The sequence below is a fragment of the Platalea leucorodia genome, assembly GCF_965183815.1.
Source record: "Platalea leucorodia genome assembly, chromosome: 1".
Lineage (NCBI taxonomy): Eukaryota > Metazoa > Chordata > Aves > Pelecaniformes > Threskiornithidae > Platalea > Platalea leucorodia.
The window spans coordinates 25,174,708-25,196,907 of NC_138823.1; the positions used below are offsets into that span (position 1 = coordinate 25,174,708).

General features: G+C 37.7%; 1 protein-coding gene across 2 annotated transcripts in view; it reads right to left on the reverse strand.

The window, feature by feature from the left end:
* Nucleotides 1-9,500: 9,500 nt before the first annotated feature.
* Nucleotides 9,501-22,200, reverse strand: part of MTDH (metadherin) — a 34,702-nt gene continuing 22,002 nt past the window's right edge. The window contains exons 9-13 of one of the 2 annotated variants that reach the window (XM_082317055.1): nt 21,273-21,397; nt 20,589-20,708; nt 18,030-18,149; nt 13,894-14,050; nt 9,504-12,257 (exon numbers count right to left, since the gene is read on the reverse strand). In XM_082317055.1, the coding sequence (XP_082173181.1) occupies nt 12,187-12,257; nt 13,894-14,050; nt 18,030-18,149; nt 20,589-20,708; nt 21,273-21,397 (593 nt within the window). In that variant the 3' untranslated portion in view covers nt 9,504-12,186. Of the gene's footprint in view, nt 12,258-13,893; nt 14,051-18,029; nt 18,150-20,588; nt 20,709-21,272; nt 21,398-22,200 lie in introns of both variants that reach the window. The other variant, XM_082317056.1, reaches the window with a different exon arrangement.

Sequence of the window (22,200 nt, forward strand, 5' to 3'; positions counted from 1 at the left end):
GTACTGGAAGTCTTTCTTCAGTGTCAGATACAGTATGCTATCCACAGGCTGCAGTCTCCTCAGAGGTGTACCTGCTCCAGCATGGAGTGCCTCCTTCCAAAAGTACGTGCCCCATCATGTCCCCAACAATGTCTCCTTCCATGTGTCTCTTCCATTTCTCCTCAGGTGGCTTTTTGTGTCCCCTCCCTTCCTCCTCTCCCTCCCCCCTGCTGTTCTTTCTTAAGCATGTTTGCACAGAGTTGCCACAGGCTCCCCTCACTGAAGTTTTGGCGTGCAGAAGATATGTACACTGGAGTTAGAGCCATCTGGCACTGGTTGTGACCAGCACAGGGCACAGTGCCCCCCCCACAGGGCACCCCTGCAGCCCCCAGCTATCAAAACCCTGCAATTTATGCCCAATATGTTCCACCCCTAGAATTAGATGATGGGGTCAGCACTGTTACAGATTGTACGTACACTTAACACGGAGTCCAGCCCTCCTCCCTGCTGACCAGGCTGAAGGGGTTAATATCCTAACAGACTGAACAAGTATATATTTCAAACTTCACGTCTTGCCCCTGCAAAACACAAACCCAATAATATAATGGCTGTTTAAGTCATTGACTATATTTTAGAAAGCAAGCAAATTATTCATATGGTATGAGCAACAATTAAAACGACTGCTGAAGGTACCAATAGGCTCATGAATCCTACAGCAGTAGGGCTTCCTCCAGACCTGAAGAGAGCAGTAAACAGTGTTCACTTGATGCAGTGTGGGCATTTCCTTCTTTGGGGAGTAAAATTATGCATCAGACAGATTTGATCTCTTGCTCCAATTCCTCCAACAGCATTAGCTTAGCTCTGACCTTTCCCCTGTGCGAGTCTTCAGCTCATGGTGCCAGATGTCTAAAGGACCCTTAGCGATTCTATGATTCTATGACCTTCCACCCCAATCTGCCCTGGCCTCTCCCTTGTCTTTCTGGAAGATCTGTAAGTCCCAGCCTGTAGGGTGAGAGCATGGATATCTTTGGCTTTTCCCCTCTGCTGGATCAGCACACCTGAAGACACTGAGAAGTGGAGACACCACCACTAATCTTGGCAGCTTGGTTCCAACCTTTATCAACAGAATTGGTGAGCGCAGGTGTCTTGTATCCAGCTCAAAGTCATCATCTCTTCCTCCATCAGGCTAATGAGCTCTTTAGCACCTCATATCCTAGTAACTTCTACTCTACAATGAAGTCTTCTCCAAGTCTTTTTTATAAATTAATTCTTTACTCATCAGACACTGCTTCCAGTCCTTTAAGTATGTTTATTGCTTTTCTTACTAATGTGGGGATCTAGACAGTTGTATAAAAGCCTTTAAAACTGCAGGCATCAGACATAACAGTATTTGTTTAATCAATGGACACTGTATTGGGATGGTATCCCCCATTCCTCTTCACTACTCAGATTCAAATATCCTGGGATTTACACTTGATCTTTTACTACAGTGACCCAGTGGAAGGTCAGGCTTGGAGTTTTGTTGGTCTTTTGGCCTGAATGCCTATGCTGGACACAGTATTAAACCGACTGGTACATTTTATCCGTAGTTTGTAGCTAATTATAGAACATGAAATACAGCATACGAGGATGAGATGGAGCTGTTGGATAAATAGGTGGTTGTGTTGCCCGCAGTGTCTCACTGCTTGCCAGATTGCTTGAGCAAAGGAAATGTCAGTGACAGTTTTTAATACTGTGTTGAGTTTATGGTCAGAGAGGTCACAGGTCTTTGATTGATAGGAGAGGCAGACCTTCTAAGAAAAGCTAATATACATCAAATAGTACTTACTTCCTTTTAGTTCCATTAGTTAGATTAGTTAATGCTTAATTTATGGATTCGTTTGAGTATGGCTCAACACTGGGAACGTTGCCAGATTTTATTCTGTTTTTTGTTATGCAATTATGGGTTTTTCCCCCTTCTTTTAAAAGCTCTTATTTTTTTTTTTAATGTCGAAGATTGTAGATATTCCCCCAGTTTTCCTCATTAAGCATGTTCTTTTTACATAGTTGTTTGGATTTTTTTTTTTTTGCTTGTATCCAGTAGAAGTCATGATCATTTTGTCTTTTATTAACAATCTCAGTCTAGTGATAAATCATTTTCTTCCATCCTATTGAGAACCAACACAGATTTTTAAGTACAGTCAAGGGGAATTAAAACAACACATCTTCCATAATTGTAATTTATTACTGCCTGTAACTTACACAGCAAACACTTCCCAGTTTTGTATTTTTAGATGCTAGTCAGGTTTCAAGCAGTAACTCACCACTTTACTTGGGGGCCTGCTTAGATTTTTTCCCCCAGGTGGGCTTTATTCTTTAAAAATTAAGCCATATGTACCAAAAACCTGAGCTTTGAGCTATCACCAACTTTAAAGCAACTGAATAGCATCACCATCATTATACTGAATATCTATGGAGTTATTCCTCGTTTCCTGCTCTCTTCCAAGTTTGCTGGACTCTTGAGCAAACTCCAGGACATGCCATCCAGTTCTCCTCGCCGGTGTTCACCGCAGGCAGAGGTTTGCCAGGGAGCTTTACAGAAACTTCCAGTCTTACCCATATTATTTTTTTCTATGCTAAGAAAAGCACTTGACTTTCTCATAGTGTCACATCCTCTGCCAATTTACCCATCTACTGCTTAGTATGGAGTCACTAATGGAGATCACTTGCTTGCCAGCTATAGGAGCTGGTGGCTTTATACTGTGAAAATGTCAGCTGGGTTTCCCCCTTCAGCAGTCTGTCCTGAATCCCGTTGACGGTTGACTTGCTGAGCACATGATAGCAATTCAAACACCGTTAACCAATACTTGCCTTTTTCTGCAGCCCATGCAGAGGCAAAATGCATGTGCAATGTAACACCTTTTATAGACACTATACTTAATTACAGGTCCATGGTATGTCCTTCATGAAGTGCAGAGATATAGCACAGATGGATTTGCTACTTCAAGAGCAAGGAAAACACTTCTTTATGGTGCTGATGGTGCAGAAAGTTTAATTGGATGAAGTTTGTTCCAATTTATAAATCTTTTGTATGCATTGGGAAATGCAGCTAGGAAATCTAGATTAAAAGCTACATAAGATGGAACCACCAGTACCAGGTGTATGTGTGTGCGGGGTGAGACTGAAGCTCTCTAGTACTGTATATTTTGATCTGTCTCTCTTTAGAAGAGACAATATAAGATTGCTAACGTTCTTCTAATTATAGAAACCAAAGATACTGTTGGCTTCTCTTCATCACAGGCTCCTCCAAATGCCCAAAATATCCTCTTAGGATCCCTCATGCCAGAAGTAACCTTGATAGTTTAAATCATATGCCTAATCTTTCATCCTCCACTTTGTATAGCAAATGGCATCGTAAATACCAACATAATTCTACTGAAATAGCATTATTTGGCAACAGATCCCCAAGTGCAATATAAACATCACTTCAGAAGCATGGCTCACAATCGCACAGCTTTCTGCTGTGTGTCCCAATATAGGTTATCAATGTAAAGTATATTACTGTATTGTGACTGTAGAGCTTTTTTTAGGCACGCACATCCGAACATGTTTGATTATAGTCTGAAGCAACTTTGGAAATCTTGATTGAGCCAACATCACAGAGATCTCTGAGCTCACGTTAGTATTCAGTAATGGACTGGTAAAAGCACAGAGAAAGTTTAATTGCAATAACACACGATTCTAACTCATCATCTCTGTTGCAACTCATTTAGTGTCAAACATCTATGTACAAACCTTTGGAATACAAGTGGCTTAGGCATGGCATACGGAAACCCCATCTCTGCAGACCAGAATGATATACATTTGTCACTTTGGAGAGCAGTACCTCCTATTTTGTACTAACTCAGCATCTCATTCAGTCAATGTTTAAAGTGATTCTGATAGTGTGCTGAAATTCAGTCAAACTTGGCGGGGCAAGTCGGTAGGTAGGTAACAGTACCATGCCATTACTATGCATCCTGCAGCTTCCTTATTGCTCACTCTTGTAGTGAAGTATCTAGCACTGTTTGCTCAGCTTCTCAGCATCTAACTTTCTTTTCAGTTCTAGCATAAAAATAATTGATCACCAACATGACATTCTCCAAAACCAAGCATACTTTGAAAATGCGAATCTGCATATTTTTCCCGCTTCCCCTTTGACGTTTAATGTACATGAGCCCCTAAACCACTTAACTGCCACACAGGACACCTTCATATTTGCAAGACAGTCAGCACCCCTCACTGACAGTTTTTACCATGCTGATGGAGACGTCCTTAAAGCCCTGGCAGAACACCCTGCTGATAGCTCACTTCATTTGGAGCAGGGCTGAGCCACCGGTTTGCCATAAATAAAGAACACAATTTGCAGTTAGGAATTCTTCCCCCGGTTAACTTGTCAAAATACCTTCTTTGAGGTGGACTTCTCAAGAAATATTTGGAATGATTACATCTGAAGAGTTTAAAGTCCCAAACTGTATCATGTCCTCCATACAGCACCAACACAAAGCAGAAGTAAGACCGTGTGAAAGACAACGTGGGGTGCTCTCAAGAGATGTTAGCATTACATTAAGTCTTTACATACGAAAATACGTTCCAGAACGATGTTCTCTGGCAGCACAGAGCGATGAACCCCAGCAGCATACTAGCACAAAGTCAAGATTTTTAGTGATGGAATAATAATGCAAAGTGAAGCACTTGCAATCCTGCTTCCACATGTTGACCTTGTGCTGCAGGACCGATGTTCCACCTGGAAGTGAACAGGCAAAAAGCTATTTTCTGATGTGACACACACGACTTCTGACCGAGGTTCCTATAGCCTAGTATTCGCATGATGTGTCTGCAGAAATCCAAAACACACAGCAATCCTTGGGTAGGTAAAACCTGCCCCTCTCAGTCACTGACATGCCAGGCTTTGGAATACTTCAATTATACATCTCTGTCACAGTCTACAAAGTATATTTTATATTCAAGGCAGTATAAGCTAAAGTGTTTTAATCATGACAAAACCAATCACTAAGTCTGTTGTTCTGCACACCTACTAAGGACTCACAGTAAAAGACACACTCCTAAAACATCATAAAGAAGTCCCACCATTAACAGCAGGCTGCATGACTTGGATGACTTTGAACTGCATCTCTGTAGAATATGAATATAAAATAGCACAGTATTAATTTTCCAGCTCAGTTCTACCAAGTGCTGAGCATCCTGAGCCCACTCCAGAAAAGCACTTAAATACGTTTTACTACTACTACTACTGTTCAAAAGTGTTCAATCCCTAGGTCAAATCTGAATAACATTATTTTTGCTTATTAAAGAGACTACTACTGTTCAAAAGTGTTCAATCCCTAGGTCAAATCTGAATAACATTATTTTTGCTTATTAAAAAGATAGGGTTTCCCTCTTTTTTTTTTTCTTTTTTAATGAAATCATCACATTAGTTCAGAGCAGACAGGTCTTTGAACATCTGCCCCTGGAAACTGCAGAAAAGAATTCCAGCAAAAAGGAAGAAAATATTTCAAATATCTACTATAATAAAGATTTTTTTTTTTTAAGTTTTAAAAATAATCAGCCAGGCGTGATGGTGACAGAAAAAAAATGAAAGGTATCTATGAAGGGAGAACCCCCCTCCCCATGTTAAAGTCAACTGTGAAAGTCTCAAAGTTACACCAGTATTAACCCTACTCTACACAGGCCACAGACTTGACTTACGGCAGAAATACCGGAGCGCCAGCTGGAGTAAGAATACCTCTCAAGTACCACCGCAGCCTTAGCCTTATTTAACAGCTACACTGGCACCTTCTGGAGGCGAGTCAAACAGGCAGGGTAGGTGAGGACCTGGCACTGCCGCTGTAGGCCGCGGGCTGGTTGGTCTGCAAGAGCGCACGAGTCACCGTACAATCTCAGATTTGGTTCTTCTTGAAGCGGCTACTGAGACTGTGTTGGCAGGCATGGAGAAAGAGATTTATCTGAAAAAGTTTTAAAGAACTTGCAAGACTCTGGCTTTGCAGCCAAGAGAAAGGCCAGAGTAACTAAGACACAAAACTGGAACAAAATAGTTCAAGAGTCAAATGAAAGATGATGCTAGCACGGCAGGGTTACTTGGAACAGATGGGTCACTCGAAATAGGCACCTGAGGTGGCTGCCCAGTCCTAAACTGTCCCTGGCAAAACTCAGCTGGGCCAAGACTACAGCCTTTGTTTCACCAAATTTATAGGTTCCCCCCCATCAGAAAAGCAAATACTGATGGGTAACATTCTTCTGTAATTCAGAAGCATCTAAACTCTCCTGGTGGTTATGAAAAGGACATGAACACAGCATTAGTCTAAGGCAGTACAGTCTTTGAAGAACACATGGACCTCTCAAACTCTCAACCAAACTCTCAACCAAACGTCTGGAGAAAACCACTTTGAAAAGTCCATGCAGGACTTGACTGACAGAAAATACAACTATGGAGACATGTTTTATACATACCACAGAAAAAATCCAAACATATATGGAAGGCCAGGTAGCAGTTGTGTGGAATTTTATAGTAGTCTGTGTTTTCTGTTCATAATTTTACTGCATTCAAACAATATGGAAGAATAACTAGCCAGCTTAAGTATAATGTCACTTCATTCAAATGTAAATCCATTTTTTATGTTTAGTCTGAGGTATCTTGAAGAGATTTCACAGTCCCTCACTTAAAGCACAACATACAGCTCCAAACTCACTGGGCACAGAGAGCTCATCGCCGGCTTACCTGGCAAAACACTGTCTGTATGAGGAACACTTATGGTCTTCCAACTCTACTTTCTGGAGCTGTCATCCAGAAACCTTAAGACCTTTTTTTTTTTTTTTCCCCTCCCTTATTTTTTTTTTCTTTTTCTGAGACTGGTTAAAGGGAAGCTTTAAGGAAAACATTATGGCTGCAAAAATAGTTTTGCCAATTACATTTTGATGTTGGGATCCTGCAAGCTTAGTCAGGAAGAGATTACCTTGCCAGTCATCATAGCTTGCCTTTCAGTTTTGAATAAGCAAGATGAGGAACTAAAAGATGAACCAAGAATGAAGAAAACAAGAGTTTCAGCATGGGCTAGATCCCTGAAATACCTCAGCTCCCAAGGCATGGATTATTATGGATACATGGAGTATCACCTATTCCAAGCAGCCCTTCTTTTCCCAGGCAAGCACAAAGCAACAGCGGTTGACATTGGCACAACCACATTTGGGAGCCTTTCAGGAGCTTGTGTGTGCAGACCAAAGGGGGGGGGGGGGGGGGGGGGAGGTGAGGGGGCTCAGAGGAATGGAGAGCGACCTAAACAGCCCGAGCTCCTCTCGGCCTTCTGTAAGGCAATTCTTTCCGTTTTCAAGGCAATGAAGAGAAGTTTAAGGAAACACCTAATCACAGTCTATACATACAAACAGGAAATTCAACATAGCTGTTCATTAGCAAACTAGCTAACTAACTAAAAGTGGAAAATTAATTAATTTGAGCTATAAATAAGATAACTTTAAATCAGGAGGATTTAATTCTTGCAGCCAATCTAGAATCCAGCCTGTAGCTCTTTGTAAATTGTAATGACGGCTTCAGGATTGCCTCTTTCCCCTTCAGAAGATGTTGCCTTGTTTTTAGTAACCAGACATTATAAAACCAGAAGGGGGGTATCAAATTGATTTCATACGATTGCACTCTGCTCATGTAAGGACTGGATTTTCTGTAGTAATTTCAGACACGGCTGCAGGTATTTTCCACATACAATAGCTGCCTGCGCGTATGGGTGAAAATGCAAGGTTACCCATCTTTCATGCCTTCGGAGACTTCTGAGAGCAGAAGCAAAGCTTATACATCTCCTTGGATATACACCCAGCCCCTCAGCAGCAGAGGGACCGTCAGCTGATACCGCTCCTATTCTTTTAGCTAACCTGCTAAGGCTCAGAAAGACACTCATCGCCAGTCTGGCATGCCTCTTCAAAAGAGACATTAAAGCCTGGCTGTCCAAGAGTGAGTGAGTTACAGTATCACATCCGAGGGGAATTATCTGCCATCCAGAGCTTCCCTTGCAGACGTAGCCTTGTAAGCTACACAGACAAAGATGGCCAAGGAAATAGTACAGTCAACAACAAGCTGTGGCAGCCTTAGTCAGAATGGCCTCTGAAGACAAAGCTCTCAACAACAAAGCGTTTGGTTTATACTTCATCGGATATTTGAAATAAGGAATCACTTAACTCCAAGGCAGCGCTTATTGAGCAGCTAAGTGGAAACATTTGTGTGTAAGAGACTTGCTATCCATGAGAAAACAGGGAACACTCTTCCACTAGTCAGTTTTACGAGTTCATTGTGGTGATCCGGTTCGGAGTGGTCCATGACTTACCCTCTGCCACGGACTGAATTGAAAATACTGAGCCAAGTTAAGAGGTCATTTGATGCTACAATTAGCATAGAAAATGTACTTGCTTTGAGCTGCAGATGTTCCCAAGCACGCTTTTTAAAGAGCATTGTAGGAAACCCTGAAACCAGTAGTTTCATGTTAAGAGTTTTAAATGCAATTTTCCTTTTCAGAATACACCAAAATTAAAGACATCATAGTTTCAGTAAAGAAACCGATTTTCAGTGAACCAGAAACCTTCAGCTTGGTACAACTAACCAGATATCTAAAAGAACAGAAGTTCAATAGTTTCATAAACTGAAAGGACCCAGTATGGTGACCAGGTAATTTTAGCAATTCAAGCAAGTTTCAATAGGAGCAGTCTGTGAACCATTAACAGCAACACACTATAGAGTACAGGAAACAATAATTCCACCCTCCTGCGCATCTGATAAAACACGAGTTCTCCCACTTCGTTCCCCACATCTATCCCAACTAACGGCAGCTCTGTTAGTCCTGCAGGGCATAAAATCCCTGGCGATGCCGCACTACCTTCAGGCTGAGAACCGCTGGCCGCACAGCCCTTCCTGGTCCTTCCCCCCGCCCAAATCGACTCAGCTGACGCTCTTAGGTCTTAAATGAAGCAATTCACTTGGAATTTTAACAGTAAAATAGTTTTAGCCATATCTTTTAAGAAGTAATTCCATTTTTTAGTTGTTTTCTTTTTTTTTTTTTTTTTTTCTTCCATTTACAGCAGAACAATGCAGAACTCTTTCAGTACTGGTCTGGAAATTGAAAATTCACTGGTATTCAGGAGACTCGCAGGTACAAGTGGCTGCAAGAGACCTGCATTTTTTTTAACAACTGAAATCTTGACTGGCGACCAACCCGAGTCATTTAAAGGCAAAACAACTATGCCTAGTAATAGCTGAAAGTCTGCTTAAACCATGTATTCTGATGGCTGCACTTTTCAAAAGCCTTATTCACAGGACAATCCCACAGCCAGGAACTATGAATAATGCAGCTTCCAATGAGATACAATTCAGTTACAACACAACAGTACTAGAAGTATTTCTATAAAGTTTGAAATGTTTTTAATATGTACATTCTTAGTAAATATTAAAGTAGTGCTTTTCTCTTGCACTTTTTTCTTTAGACTTCTAAAAGGGCATCAGAAATACAGTTTTCACCCCCCTCCAAACCAATGCACAGTTGTTACCTTCGTAACAAGCACATATGAATTCTGTACACCTTTCCCGCCCCACAAAAGAAAAATATGCCATGACTATCCAATTACACATCATCACAAGTTTAAATTACGCATACAAATAATTCCAGAGTACTTAGAAAAACCCAACATATTGGATTTATGAAACCATTCCATGCATTCAACAACAACAAAAAAAAAAAAACAGAAAAGAAAGAAAGAAAAAAGATTAAGTTTCTTTAAATGGCGTTTTCTCTTTCTATTCGAGTACCAAGGTCTGGATTGAGCGTATCGCTAAGACTAACAACTGCTTGAGTCACAGAAACATGACAGTACATAGATAACCAAGTTTCTATTTATAGACAGTATGCTATACAGTTCCTACCTCTTTAATGAATGTCAAATAAAGCAAGTTTCGCTTTCTAAGACGTTGAAACCGCACGTTAAGAGAACAGTAAGAGGTGCTGCTAAATAGGTAACAACATTTTGAGAGGAAGGCTATGTATTTATATGATCCTGCTTAGTAGCAGCAGTTAATTAGCAGGGTTCCTATGTTGTTAGCTAGCTTGGTTTTTTTCCAGAATGACAAGCTATTCAAGAGCTAGAGCTTACTAACTCAGAAATATCACCAATTTTATCCTCAAGAGGAAAAAAAAAAAAAAAAAACAAAACAATTTATGCAGTGAAAGCCCTTGGGGGCAGTCTCTCTCATTACATAAAATCTTCGTATTTTCTACAAAAGAGGCTCATAGCACAACATACAGATTGGAAACAGACATTTTGGACATAGATAATAAACCTGAATTCAAAGGGTATTCTTTTTAACCTTTACTATGAAGAAGACAAGTAAAATTAAAATATTATTTACATGCAAAGGACTCTGCATGGTTTTGTAATATCCTATTTTCGTGTTTGCCTTAAGATACTCCTTGAAAAGCTGTACTTCAGTTCTAAATTTATTTTACATGAATCTTGACAGGCATCAGTCTCAGGCATTACTCCCTCCCAGTAAATAAATCAATACTGTCAATATGCTCAATTTATTTTAACAAATCAATTTAGAGTGTCACATGTTCCTGATATACAGGGGTTAATACCTGTGCAAGTTAGTATCCATTTATTAGAACTGCAGTCAAGTACAGTAAGAGTACAAGATTGTTGATCAGTACCATGTGTTACAGCTGTTAACAATTCTGTTTGTGCCACAAAACCAGAAGTCAATCATTTTAAAAAAATCTTGGCTCTTCTTTAACCGAATTTACCAGGTGATGTTAATTACCATCCTTATCAATCAAATTTTTGTAAAGGCTATTTACAGTGTACATGGCGGAGCATGCACCTTACAGACACAAACACATCTGCCAGTTTGATACCATGTAATTACACAGTGCCTGAAAATGACAACACATCTTAAACACCATTTTAATTAACACTTTCAAGCGGGAAATGGTCTTTATTTTACAACTGCTATACTTGCATGAATTTTTATTTTTATTTTTTTAATATAAAAACACTAACTCTTGTCCAGAAGTCTAGACACAATCTACATACTACAGGTTAAGGCAGTAAAAAAATGTGTTCCTGATAACTGGTCTTGACAATGTCAATTAAAGCTGTCTGAAGCCACTCCAGTTCTCCAACAGATCTTTGAAATCCCAAATAATTTGTGAGTGAGAAGAGTTCGCTTTGCTTTCTTCAGAGTTTCAGTAACAGAGAACAGAACAGAATCGGGTATGGCAGAACAGAATTGGGTATGGTAAGTTCAGAAGTGTTAAGGGAAGGGAACGTTTGATTTCAATTCATTCCGTAAGTTTAAAAGTTGAAAGGATACAGTTTTAGATGGGAGTCTGAATCAACCAAGAACTGTAGGGAATGAACGAGGAAACCAATTTTATGCACGTTACTGCATTCTTAAAAATATACTGTTATCTTCAACAATTCAAGTAAGGTAATAGACATTATCAAAAATAACTTCATGAACCATACTCAAGTTTCAAATCACATTCTCAAACTTTTAACCCAAAGCAGTTTTATTGTGTTAACTTCATATAATAAACCATGAAGGTCTGACTGTACAAATGGTTAATGATTTGCACTTGTGATTCCTGTAATAGCTAGCAGACTTGCTAACCAACTTACTGTAAAGATATGGCAGATTATGTATTTAATCAAAGCACTTTGATTTAGGCATGAAACAAATTCAAATGGTTGACATTCTGTGCTTCTAATGCATCACTCATAAGAGAGGCAAGAAACACCCGCTATTGTACAGACAATTATTTTTACAGAAAACCCTTCCTTGAAATTAATCTTTTATCCGCAGCTGTAGATGAGAGTATAATCTGTTGTAAACAGGGCACTGTGTAGTAAAACCAGTTTTTTTTAATTAAGATCTCTCTCCAAAAGTTGGAAAAACACAGACTCTTCAGAATGTCTTTCAGATGTAGCATGTTCTGTTTGCTATATCATAAAGTTACTTTCCTTTGATTTCTTTTTAAAGATGTTTGTGTTCACAGCAGTTCTGTTTTTAAAAACTGTTTGAAATTTATATAAAATTCTGTACATGTTCACAAATTATTGCATAAACAGCATAATCTTCATGACAGTATTCAGCAACACATGTCCATCTCAGGAAGTTCACGTTTCCCTTCTTGCTTTTTTCTTCTTTTTAACTTGTTTGGGGGATTCCCAGCTTTCTTCAGACTTTGCTAAAAACAAAAAACATAACTACAGTGTTAGGACTGAGGAAGTTTACACAGAATTGACTTTTAAAATCCTGGATAGTACACCCCATATTATGATGAAGTAATTCAGAACAATCAACTAGTGTGATTTTTGAAGGAGAGTGAAATTTACTTGTTTCTCCCAAATAGTCTAATTTGAAGTGCATCTAAACCAACATTTGCTCATTTCAACCTACTTTTTTACACCACAAATATGAAGAGTGATACACAACAAAGGTAATTCATTTTCTAAGTGTATTATTTACAGTATGGTCATTATTTTCTGACTAACTGGAAATAAAGTACATGTACACAATTGACATTAATTGTTCACTTTTAGCAGATTACATTGCTTTTAACCACTAAATGTAAGTGACATGTCAGAAGAGTATTTTTAAAATAATGAACTACATGGAGATGTGGTTACATGGAATCCATAATAAAATAAAGAGTACTATGTTGTTTTATTAAAACAGATTGCCTTAAAACATGCTGGCTGCCAAAAGTGGCAAATCAGGTAAAATATTTTATATGCTGAACATAAAATATGTTCTTTCAAGTACTGAGGCATGAATCAGTCACAAGAGCCTTCATATTTTAGAACCAGAACAAAAAGTTCTAAGTTGACACATTGACTTGAAAAATTCTGTTTAATATACTCAAAACCAAGAGGCCAATTAGGTGCAGTTGAATGAGACTAATATTGTGAAATCATCCGGTTTCTTCTGCAGTCATTAAAAACTGGTTTAGTACTTCAACACTTAACCAGGAAGTTCTTCGGAAATGTCAGTATTTATTAATCTCATTAAAAAGCCTAATTCAAACATCTTTTATTTTAAAAAAAAAAAAAAAAAAAGCAATGCCTTTCATATCCTGACTTCCCTTCTAATTTTTCTGTCTTACTGGGTGAGTACTTCAGTACAAGCAATTTCGCCGAGTATAACAGAGGATATGTTTGACATCTCTGGGCACAGCGTATTTTTAAAAAACAATATACCAGCAGTAGTTCAGCCTGATGTATGTGCTGTTAGGCTACAACAAAAATAAGCGCATCACCCAACACCTTTCTGCTCCCATATTAGTAACTGTTTTCCTCCACGATTACTAGATTTCATGGAAGCATATGGAAGAAGATGTTAATGAGCTAAGTTGAGAAGTCAAAAAAGCCTGGTAGGTTGAAAATTGAATTGCTTATATTTTTTTCCAAATTTCTGGTAGCTACACATCCTGTCAACTGCTATGTTAGTACCCATCTGTTCCAGTGAAGACTCGCAAGCAGGCCTTTGAAACAGTGTTGGCAGAACTACTTAGGCACCGCATGGAGCTCCAGTCCTGATGGTGAAGAGTACATCCAAATGTCTGTTAAGGACTGGACGAGGCCAACAGACATTTTCAGTCATTCAAGCGTACGAAGCCAGTTTTCCCCCACAGTGAAAGCACATTTGTCAAAGTACTTCAATGAAAGCTAAAATATGGCAAGATATATATAAATGAAATACGTAAGTACCCGATATGGCACTCAAGCCAAACCTCAGGGCAAAGCATTCTGACTATACAGGCTCTATGGGGAAAAAAGTACACCCCGAATTCAGACGAATGAATTGTACTGAGAGATACTTACTCTGTGGAGGAGGCACACTGTTTTGCTTAATATTGGGACTAGAAACATCTGTCTCTTGCAGCATCTGTGGCACTTGGGAAGCGATCTTGTCAGAATCGCTCTCTGATACAATTACAGATGGCTCAGTAGAAACAGCAAGCGAAGGAGCCTCCTCAGGCTATTTGAAAAACAGAAAAAAGTTTCCAAAAGTTTAAGTCATACAACAGTAAAACACTCTTATATGGCATTATTTTGGCAGTATACTTAGCACCTGCTGGAAAGATGGCATTGAAAAATTAAGGCAATATTAAAATCCTTCAAAATTTTAAATCAAGGCTCCAAGACTATGACTGCCATCTAGTGCCAAAACTTTTAGTTGCATACAAGCAAAGATAAACCACACAAATAAATTCTTCATAAAATACATGACATGCGAAGAAAGGGAGAACAATCTAAACATCACTAAGACCCTGAAAAGATTCTAGAATACGTATTCAGAAGAGATGCAAGACTGTGGCATGTATGCATTTGGTTGCAAGGGAAACAGGCAAGCTGTATAGGTCCAAATAAGCAACTCAAAAACCAAAATAAATCAAACTTTTGTAATATTTAGAAAGCATTTGCAGTCATTCCTATCAACTGCTCAAAACACTCTGTATGCTTATATTAGAATAACAGATATTTGTGAGAGCAGTCAGAAAGTATTTCAGTGGAAACTACTGTAGGAATAACTGCCAAGTAAAAGATACTCCTAGTATTTTCCAGTTATCCAGTCTATTTTGAAAGTTCCCACTACAGAGACAAGATATAACTGTAGCTTACTGTGTAGCACTTACTGGAATTAAAGTACAATAAAACAGAAGTCAAAATGCAAAAAACCATTTTGACATTCCAATAGGAATGTCAGAATGTAAAAAACATATGATCCCACAGCAGGGACCTACTGACAAAAGGCTTCAAATAAAACTGTATTAGAGAACAGTGCCTCAGTCAAGCAATAAACCCCAAACATTAGGATGTTATTAAGAAGTCATGGCTGTAGTTGTGCCACAACAGCCAGGACCTGGAACTATCACACAAAACAGTGAAGCCTACATCCAGCCCTTGATGTGGATGTACACAGATCCTACATTATAGTCACCAGTTTGTACTGCTTCCATCACTGTAATGCAAGCATCTCAAAAATTTAGTCGGAACATACAAAAGAGCAGAGAGATACACGTTTTTACTTTTCTTTTTAACCATATCATACTGAGCAAGAAGTCAAACAACTTTAATTAAAAAACCCAACACAAATTTAGAGGGTAGCAGTTCTCTAACCTTTTATGAACAGAGGAGTTTGCTGTGCCCTTACACATCAACTGAAACAAGTTTTTTAATAACTATAATTGCAGTATTTCTCTTAATCTACTGAAAACATGGTAATCTTGACTTCTTTTTTTTTTTTAATATCAACCATGCTGATAAAATGAACTCCCATCCTACAGGATTTCCAAGCTTAGCCATTCCGTTGTTGTCTAATGGTTAGCAACCATCAACTACATAAATACGTGAACTCTAACAAAATGGATGTGGCCTCTAAAACAGAAGGACTTAAAGTTCCTAGTTGCACAAGGTAATTGATTCAGGTCACTGGTATCATAGTTTTGTTAGGACAGAGTCACTCTCCACCTGCAGGTAAAGCAACTCAATTAAGATTTAAATGGCATACAGCTGTCTAATTGACTAACAAACATGTTGCAGCTTGAATGTTAAAGCATGCAGTACTACTGCAAATGTAATGATACAGGTACATACAGCACTATCTGGACATTTTTCCAAATACCATACTTCTGTCTGAATTTTGGATGAGAGGAAGTGGATAGCTACACCAAACATTAAGAATTGGGTACTACTCTTCGCTATGATATTCTGTGTTAACAGTTCAGAAAGGAAACCTGCAACAGTGAATAAAGCCTATTTGATAATATAAATAGTTACATGCATAATTCTACAATTTATTAATGAAGTAGTGACTTGTGAAACTGTTACAAATGAAGGATTTCCAAAGAGATCTCTTCATGTAAAACCTGTGCCTGCTGATAAAATGCCAAAGGTTTCCACACAGCCCATTGTATATGGGAAAAATATCATCACCAGATGAAAACCAGAAATGTTCAGCAGTCAGCTGTTTCTGGTCTTTATGAGGATATTCTGGATAGTAAACTTATTTGTACTTTATTTTTCCTCATATTTGGTTCTCATGTCTTGGAGCATTTGCTCAAGACTAGATTACCTACCTTGGAAACTTAAGTCATCCATTTCACACGTCAGCCACAGACTGTTTCTAAAACTTTTTGGAACAGCCAAGTCAAACAACATCAGAAGGCATCTTTGCATGTGTGAAATTACAATGAAACCAAATCTGATGGCAAGGAGACTTGATAAAGACTGATAGACCATCTGCATTGTCAGATACAACAATTCACAAATTGTCCTTTATCAAGTACAACTAAATTCCAGAGAAAGTTGTTGGTAATAGTTTCGTTTGTCCTTTGCCCCCACACCAAGTTTAATACAAGTTATGTCTTGTTTCACAAAATTGCCACTAACACAGCTATATATAGGCACATATATGAACAGACTGAATTTAAGACTCAAGAGTAACAGGAGCACTCGAGCCCTGAAAAAATAGTGCTCAGTGTAGGTCTACATCAAAGCTGATGCCATTAAATCACCTAGGAAGGTGGGTATGGTTTTAAACACTAAACAACTGAGCAAAGTATACTGAAACTAGGCTGATATTTTGGTAGTGCCAACACCTTGTGAGAAAAAAGAAAATATCTAACTGCAGATCAAAAGAATCATTACATGTAGCTGAAAAGTATTTCCCAAATCAATTCAGATTTCTGAACAGCAAAAGATAGCCTTTTGGGATGCACCAGTACACCTCTTTCTAGATGTCAAAAAACCCACCTTGATGTCTCAATGCAAATATGAGTTTTCTGTCTACACATTTTCAACCATGGCCTCCAACACAAAACAATATACTTGCTTTTAAGTTTTTTTTTTAAAAAAACATACCACCAGGAATAAAGCCACTTGAACACTTAGGGAGATGTCTTTTTTCACATACAGCTTCAAAAAAACCCCATAAAAAACAACTATGCACACTAGTCAGATAGAATAGGTAGCTATTGCTAACCTTGAATAAAGGCTGAACTGAACCTAAACTAAATAATTATAGTAAAAGCTCTACTTCAATGTGGGATATTTAGAATAAGCTAAAAGTATATCTGAATGTGCTTTTCAAGGCACATGTCCTCAATAAACACTTTCTGCACTTTTTCTTTGGTGACCTGCACCCTCTCATAAAAGATTCCATTCTAATAATATCTTCATTTGAATCTGAAGACCTTATCATCTCTATAAAACAGATGCTGAGCGATTAAAAAGTAAAACTCAATATTCTGACAGATATTCTGTGGTACCAAAGTGCTGTCTCATTGCTATTGTTCACTCTTTATGGAACACAAAACCAATACCACTGGAAATATTAAATACTTTACTTCTTCCTACAATGTGATGCTTGTAGGATAACAGTATCTCAAAAAGCTGCTAGCTGGAGAAAGATTAAAGAGAACTTGTATTCTCTAGAATATCTGTTTCAACTGTGAGCTGAAGCAAACAGTCAGTTTGTGAATTGGTTCAAATAAAAACTTTTCTTATTCAGTCATTAACATTAAGCTCAGCACAGCCATTAAAAATCAAATTTAGACTGCATTTAAGTCAGAATATAGTAAGGCAGTAACACTTCATTCTTTTGCAATGAAACAGTAAAATATGCAATTAGTCTTGCACTCAGACCTAGTAGTTCTTAGGTTTCCAGATTTCAGAGTTTTAAACTATTGCTTGAATATTCAAACAAGAAAACAACTTCACAGTCATGAAAGTGACTACTAGTTTAGAAGATACTGCTTTTCAGAGCAGACATCCTTTTTGAAACTCGTAACTGACCTGCACCTAAAACACAACCTCTCAATCACCTTTATATTCATAAACATGCAGCCTGAAGCAATATTCTTACTGTAACCTTACCCATACAAATTAATGTTTCAATGGACTTTGAGCACTTCCAAATCAGAAATTGTAACATAAACCCAATTTTGTATCCCTACCTTAGCCGGTTCACTAGTACTTATGGTCTTCAGAGAAAAAGCTATTTCCTGCTGTGGTTGAACTTTTGAGGTATCCTCCTGAAATTCCTCTCCAGCTTCTCTATCCAGTTCTTCCGTGTCCTACAAAAGCAGGGGTGGGAAGGAGGGGAAAAAAAAAAAAAAAAAAAAATAGAGCCTGTGTTTACAGTAAAGTTCTGACTCTTCTTCCCTGCACATTTTGTTGCCATAATCAGCTTGTGTAATTAAGAAAATCTACCTAAAAAAAAAAAAAATAAAATTGAAGTAGTGGGCTAATACTAGCCTATGCTAACACTCAAAATTTATAGAATGACATAATACAAAAATACCCATAGAACCCAATAAAGCCCAGAAAGCAGTACTCTTTATGCAATTTACTAACAAAAATCCCAATCTCTGAATGAACTTGTACTTCACGCTCCCGTGAAATTACAAGGATGTGAAATTAAACTGAAGCTACTCTAAAAACTTTGCGAAAGTATCAGGATGAGACTTGACTGCTCTCAATTCTGTGCTTTGTTACAAGTTAAATGTTTTTAAATGCAAGCTCTGCATATTAACCGGTACAGTTTTCTATCATATATTAAGCTTTAATAATATTTTTGCAACCCAATTTAGTCTGCCATGATGCCTGTAAAACAAACCTCTCGATACAGAAACTAAAAATATATCCAAAGTATCCAAGAGTCTCAATCTTTACTCCTTAAACACTCTAATGGTGGCAAATTTTCATTTTACATGAGGAATTAGAGGCTGGAAGTACCTCTTGAAACACTGTTTCTTCACTAATTTCCCCTGGAGCCTTCTGAAAACACAGTCACAGACTAAGTCTGTTGATTCTTGACAGGAAAGAATATACATATGTTGCCTTACATCTAGCTCTGAAGCTAGCTTCCACTGCCTTGACAAACACTGAAGTCAACAAACATGAGTGTGAACACTTAGAGTATAATCAATAAGAAAGATGATGCTGTTTAATGAACATGTTCAATTTTCAGAGGATAAATATACAAATTTTGAGTTTGAAGTAGGACTGGCAAGTTAAATTACTAAACTGCTATAACAAGGATAACTTATCTGTGATGTATTAGTAGTTCTGTCTGCTGCTATCAAGTAACACCCCCCATTTTCCATAAAAATTTAATACAGAGAAACTCTCATCTTTAAACTGATGATCTCATAGACTGATGGATTGAAAGAAAAAGTAACAAAATCAGAATGGTTGGAGACCAATGGGTAGAATAAATGAATCTGATCATGTTAATGTGGACAGTAGGATTCCATCTGACATATACAACTTAAAAGGCAGGTCACAGGGAACGGAAAAAAAAAAAATTCACAATGCACTCATTAAGATCCCTGCAAGACATCCACAAACACCTGTTAACCATAGCCTATTAACCTTGACTTACACTTCAAGTCATTGCAGATACTAGAACATGACAGATTTCAATTACAAGAAAGCTGCAGTCCTAGTACCCTGTTCGAATTTGCCTCAAAAAACTGCACTGCAAATAGACACAAGCATCCACCTCCACATAGACAACTTTAAAAGAATTCTATGTAATAGGAATTTAATCTTCTGAAATAGTTTTAATAAAATCTCAGACTGAAAACATAATAATCATAAAAAGCAAATCCAAAGCAAGAATCACCGAAGTAATGCTTTCCCCCTCTCTCCAATTCACCTAGTCAGATTCAACTGAGCATTTAACATTTTGTAAAGAATTATGAATGGCTGTCACTACAAAGCAGAAGCAGGATGTATTCTGAGCATGAGCTATTAAAAGCTTTTTCCTATTAGGAAAGTACTAGTTTTCATCTATTCAAATATGATTCACTTGCCAAGCGAAGTGCAATCTGCTTTTGCTATTTTTACAACAAATCTGTTTCAATGTAATTCTTCAAAAGCTATTTAAGTAACACTGAAAACTCCAACCATCCTCAGTTTGCAAATACTATTTATCTCATTCAAATCTGACTCTCAGAGTAGCTCCACCTACTGAGTTCAAGGCGTTGGTACTTACTATTTCACATAAATCAAGCTACAACAGTACTTCAGAAAACCACTATATTCTCGTAGAATTGTACTTTAAGACAGCCTAAGAGAAAACTTCAATTTCTCTCGTTCTCCTAGCTAGCTAAGTCCACCAAGGCAGCTGTCTTTCAAAGGACAGGAGGACAAGGCTTCCCAGGCAGAGGAAAGTTCCTCCTGGAAGCATCTCTACAGTACAGAATCCTGATTTGATAGAAAATAAATAATTTAGGATAAACACTTTCCACATATTTCATGCTTTCCATAAATCCAGTAAAACTATGTTGTATTCAAAAGTCAATCATGGAATAATTAAAAATAAAGGAAGTACTAGTAAGAGAAGGATTACTTTAACTCTTGAGAAACAAGAGTAGACAATCCAATACCATAAGGAAATTAATTTCTCCAAAATAATTTTTGCTTAAGACACCAATATACAAAAATAAGGTGATTCTGCGAATTCCTCACAATTGCCTTTCAGACTACCCAGATTTTGTTCCATTTACCTGTGCAGGAGAGTTAGCTTCTTCACCCTGCTTCTTCTTTTTCTTCTTCTTTTTCTTGGATTTGCCACTTGTAGAACTCTGAAGAAGTGGCTCTGCTTTTTCTCTTTCATTATCTGAGGCCTTCATACCAGAATACAAGGTATTCAGCATTTAAAATGACAATGAAACATGCCTTCTATAAACTAGACACAAATTACAGCTATTAAGGAACTTAATTGCATATAAAAGTACAAATGAACACAATCTTATCTGTTCAGTTCATTTTAGGAAGATCACATTCTTTACATGCTATCTGGTAATATAGGTACAGGAGTTGGGAATGAAAAAGGCAACAGAGCACCATGTGCTGGTGGCATGGAAACGCTGTTTTTCATAGAGAGAATTAAATATTGTTAAGAACTGTTTATGAAAACAGATCTAAATCCTCTCTTAGCCTACAATGATAAGGTAATCCATATATTATGGTAAGACAGTAAGATCTGACATGGAGCTAAGTGGCTTCTATCTTCTCAATAACAACTTTCAGCATTTTCCTTCTCTGTGTACACATTAAACACAATTGTGCTACTCTTATCAGTGTAAAACAGATGAGAGATTACCTTTATCACCACCCTTAAATTACTTTAAGAAATGGCAGTGGTAAGGCCAAAGTCTTGGAGCTAAAGAGAAAATATCACCTTTTACCTTCTGAACATCAGATATCTCTTCAGGTTGAGGAACAGAAGCAACTTTTTCTTCATCTACCCAGTTTCCCCACTCTTCTGCTGGTGCATTCCAATCAGAGCTGGGATCAGATGAAGAAAGTCCATCTACAAATATTAAAAAAAATTTTCAAGAATGTCTCCTTACTTTACAGGTGCTCTTTGACAGTTTTAAAAAGAAAATCTATGCATAAAACCACTTATTGTTCTCAAGATATATTCACTTCCTATATTTCTGAAAAAACAAAGATTTTAATGATAGGTGGAAGACTTTTTTAAGTAGTGAGTAAGACCTGGTTATTTTACAGAGCAATCTGATTACAAACTAGTCACAGCAGCAGCTAGCTAGATGCAATTGCTTTGAGGTAGTTTTCTAGACTATGTGAAGGGGGACAAATTTAAGAGTTCTTCTCTACCTTAAACTTTCTTCCTAGTTTGTGAAAAAATTAAGATGAACTGGAACACTGATCAATCTTACTTTAATAAGAATCCTTTACAAGTGATATATCTAGAAGTGTAGATCTTACTGAGCCAAAAGTCATCCTGTAACACATTTTTTTAATAACCTTATTTTTTCTAAGACTCGAAGTCCCTACTCCATTTTGCTGTTTTTCACTTATCATGGCACATATTCATGTTGTCACGCAGGAATGACAGATTTAAAGGGTCAGTTATATAAAGATTAAAAATATCTGAAGGGAAGAACTAAGACTTGGACTGTCTGTTTAGTAGAAAGTTACAGCAAGCTGATTTTAAAACAGAACGCTTTGTAAAAGGTCATCTCTCATTTCATGTTTATATTAGCATCAGAAATATTTCTGCCAAATTGAAGGAGAAGACGCAAACTTGGTCTGCCAACTACAGTGGGATTCAGCTTAAGCATTTGAAAATTAAGTCAAAATGAAAAGCAG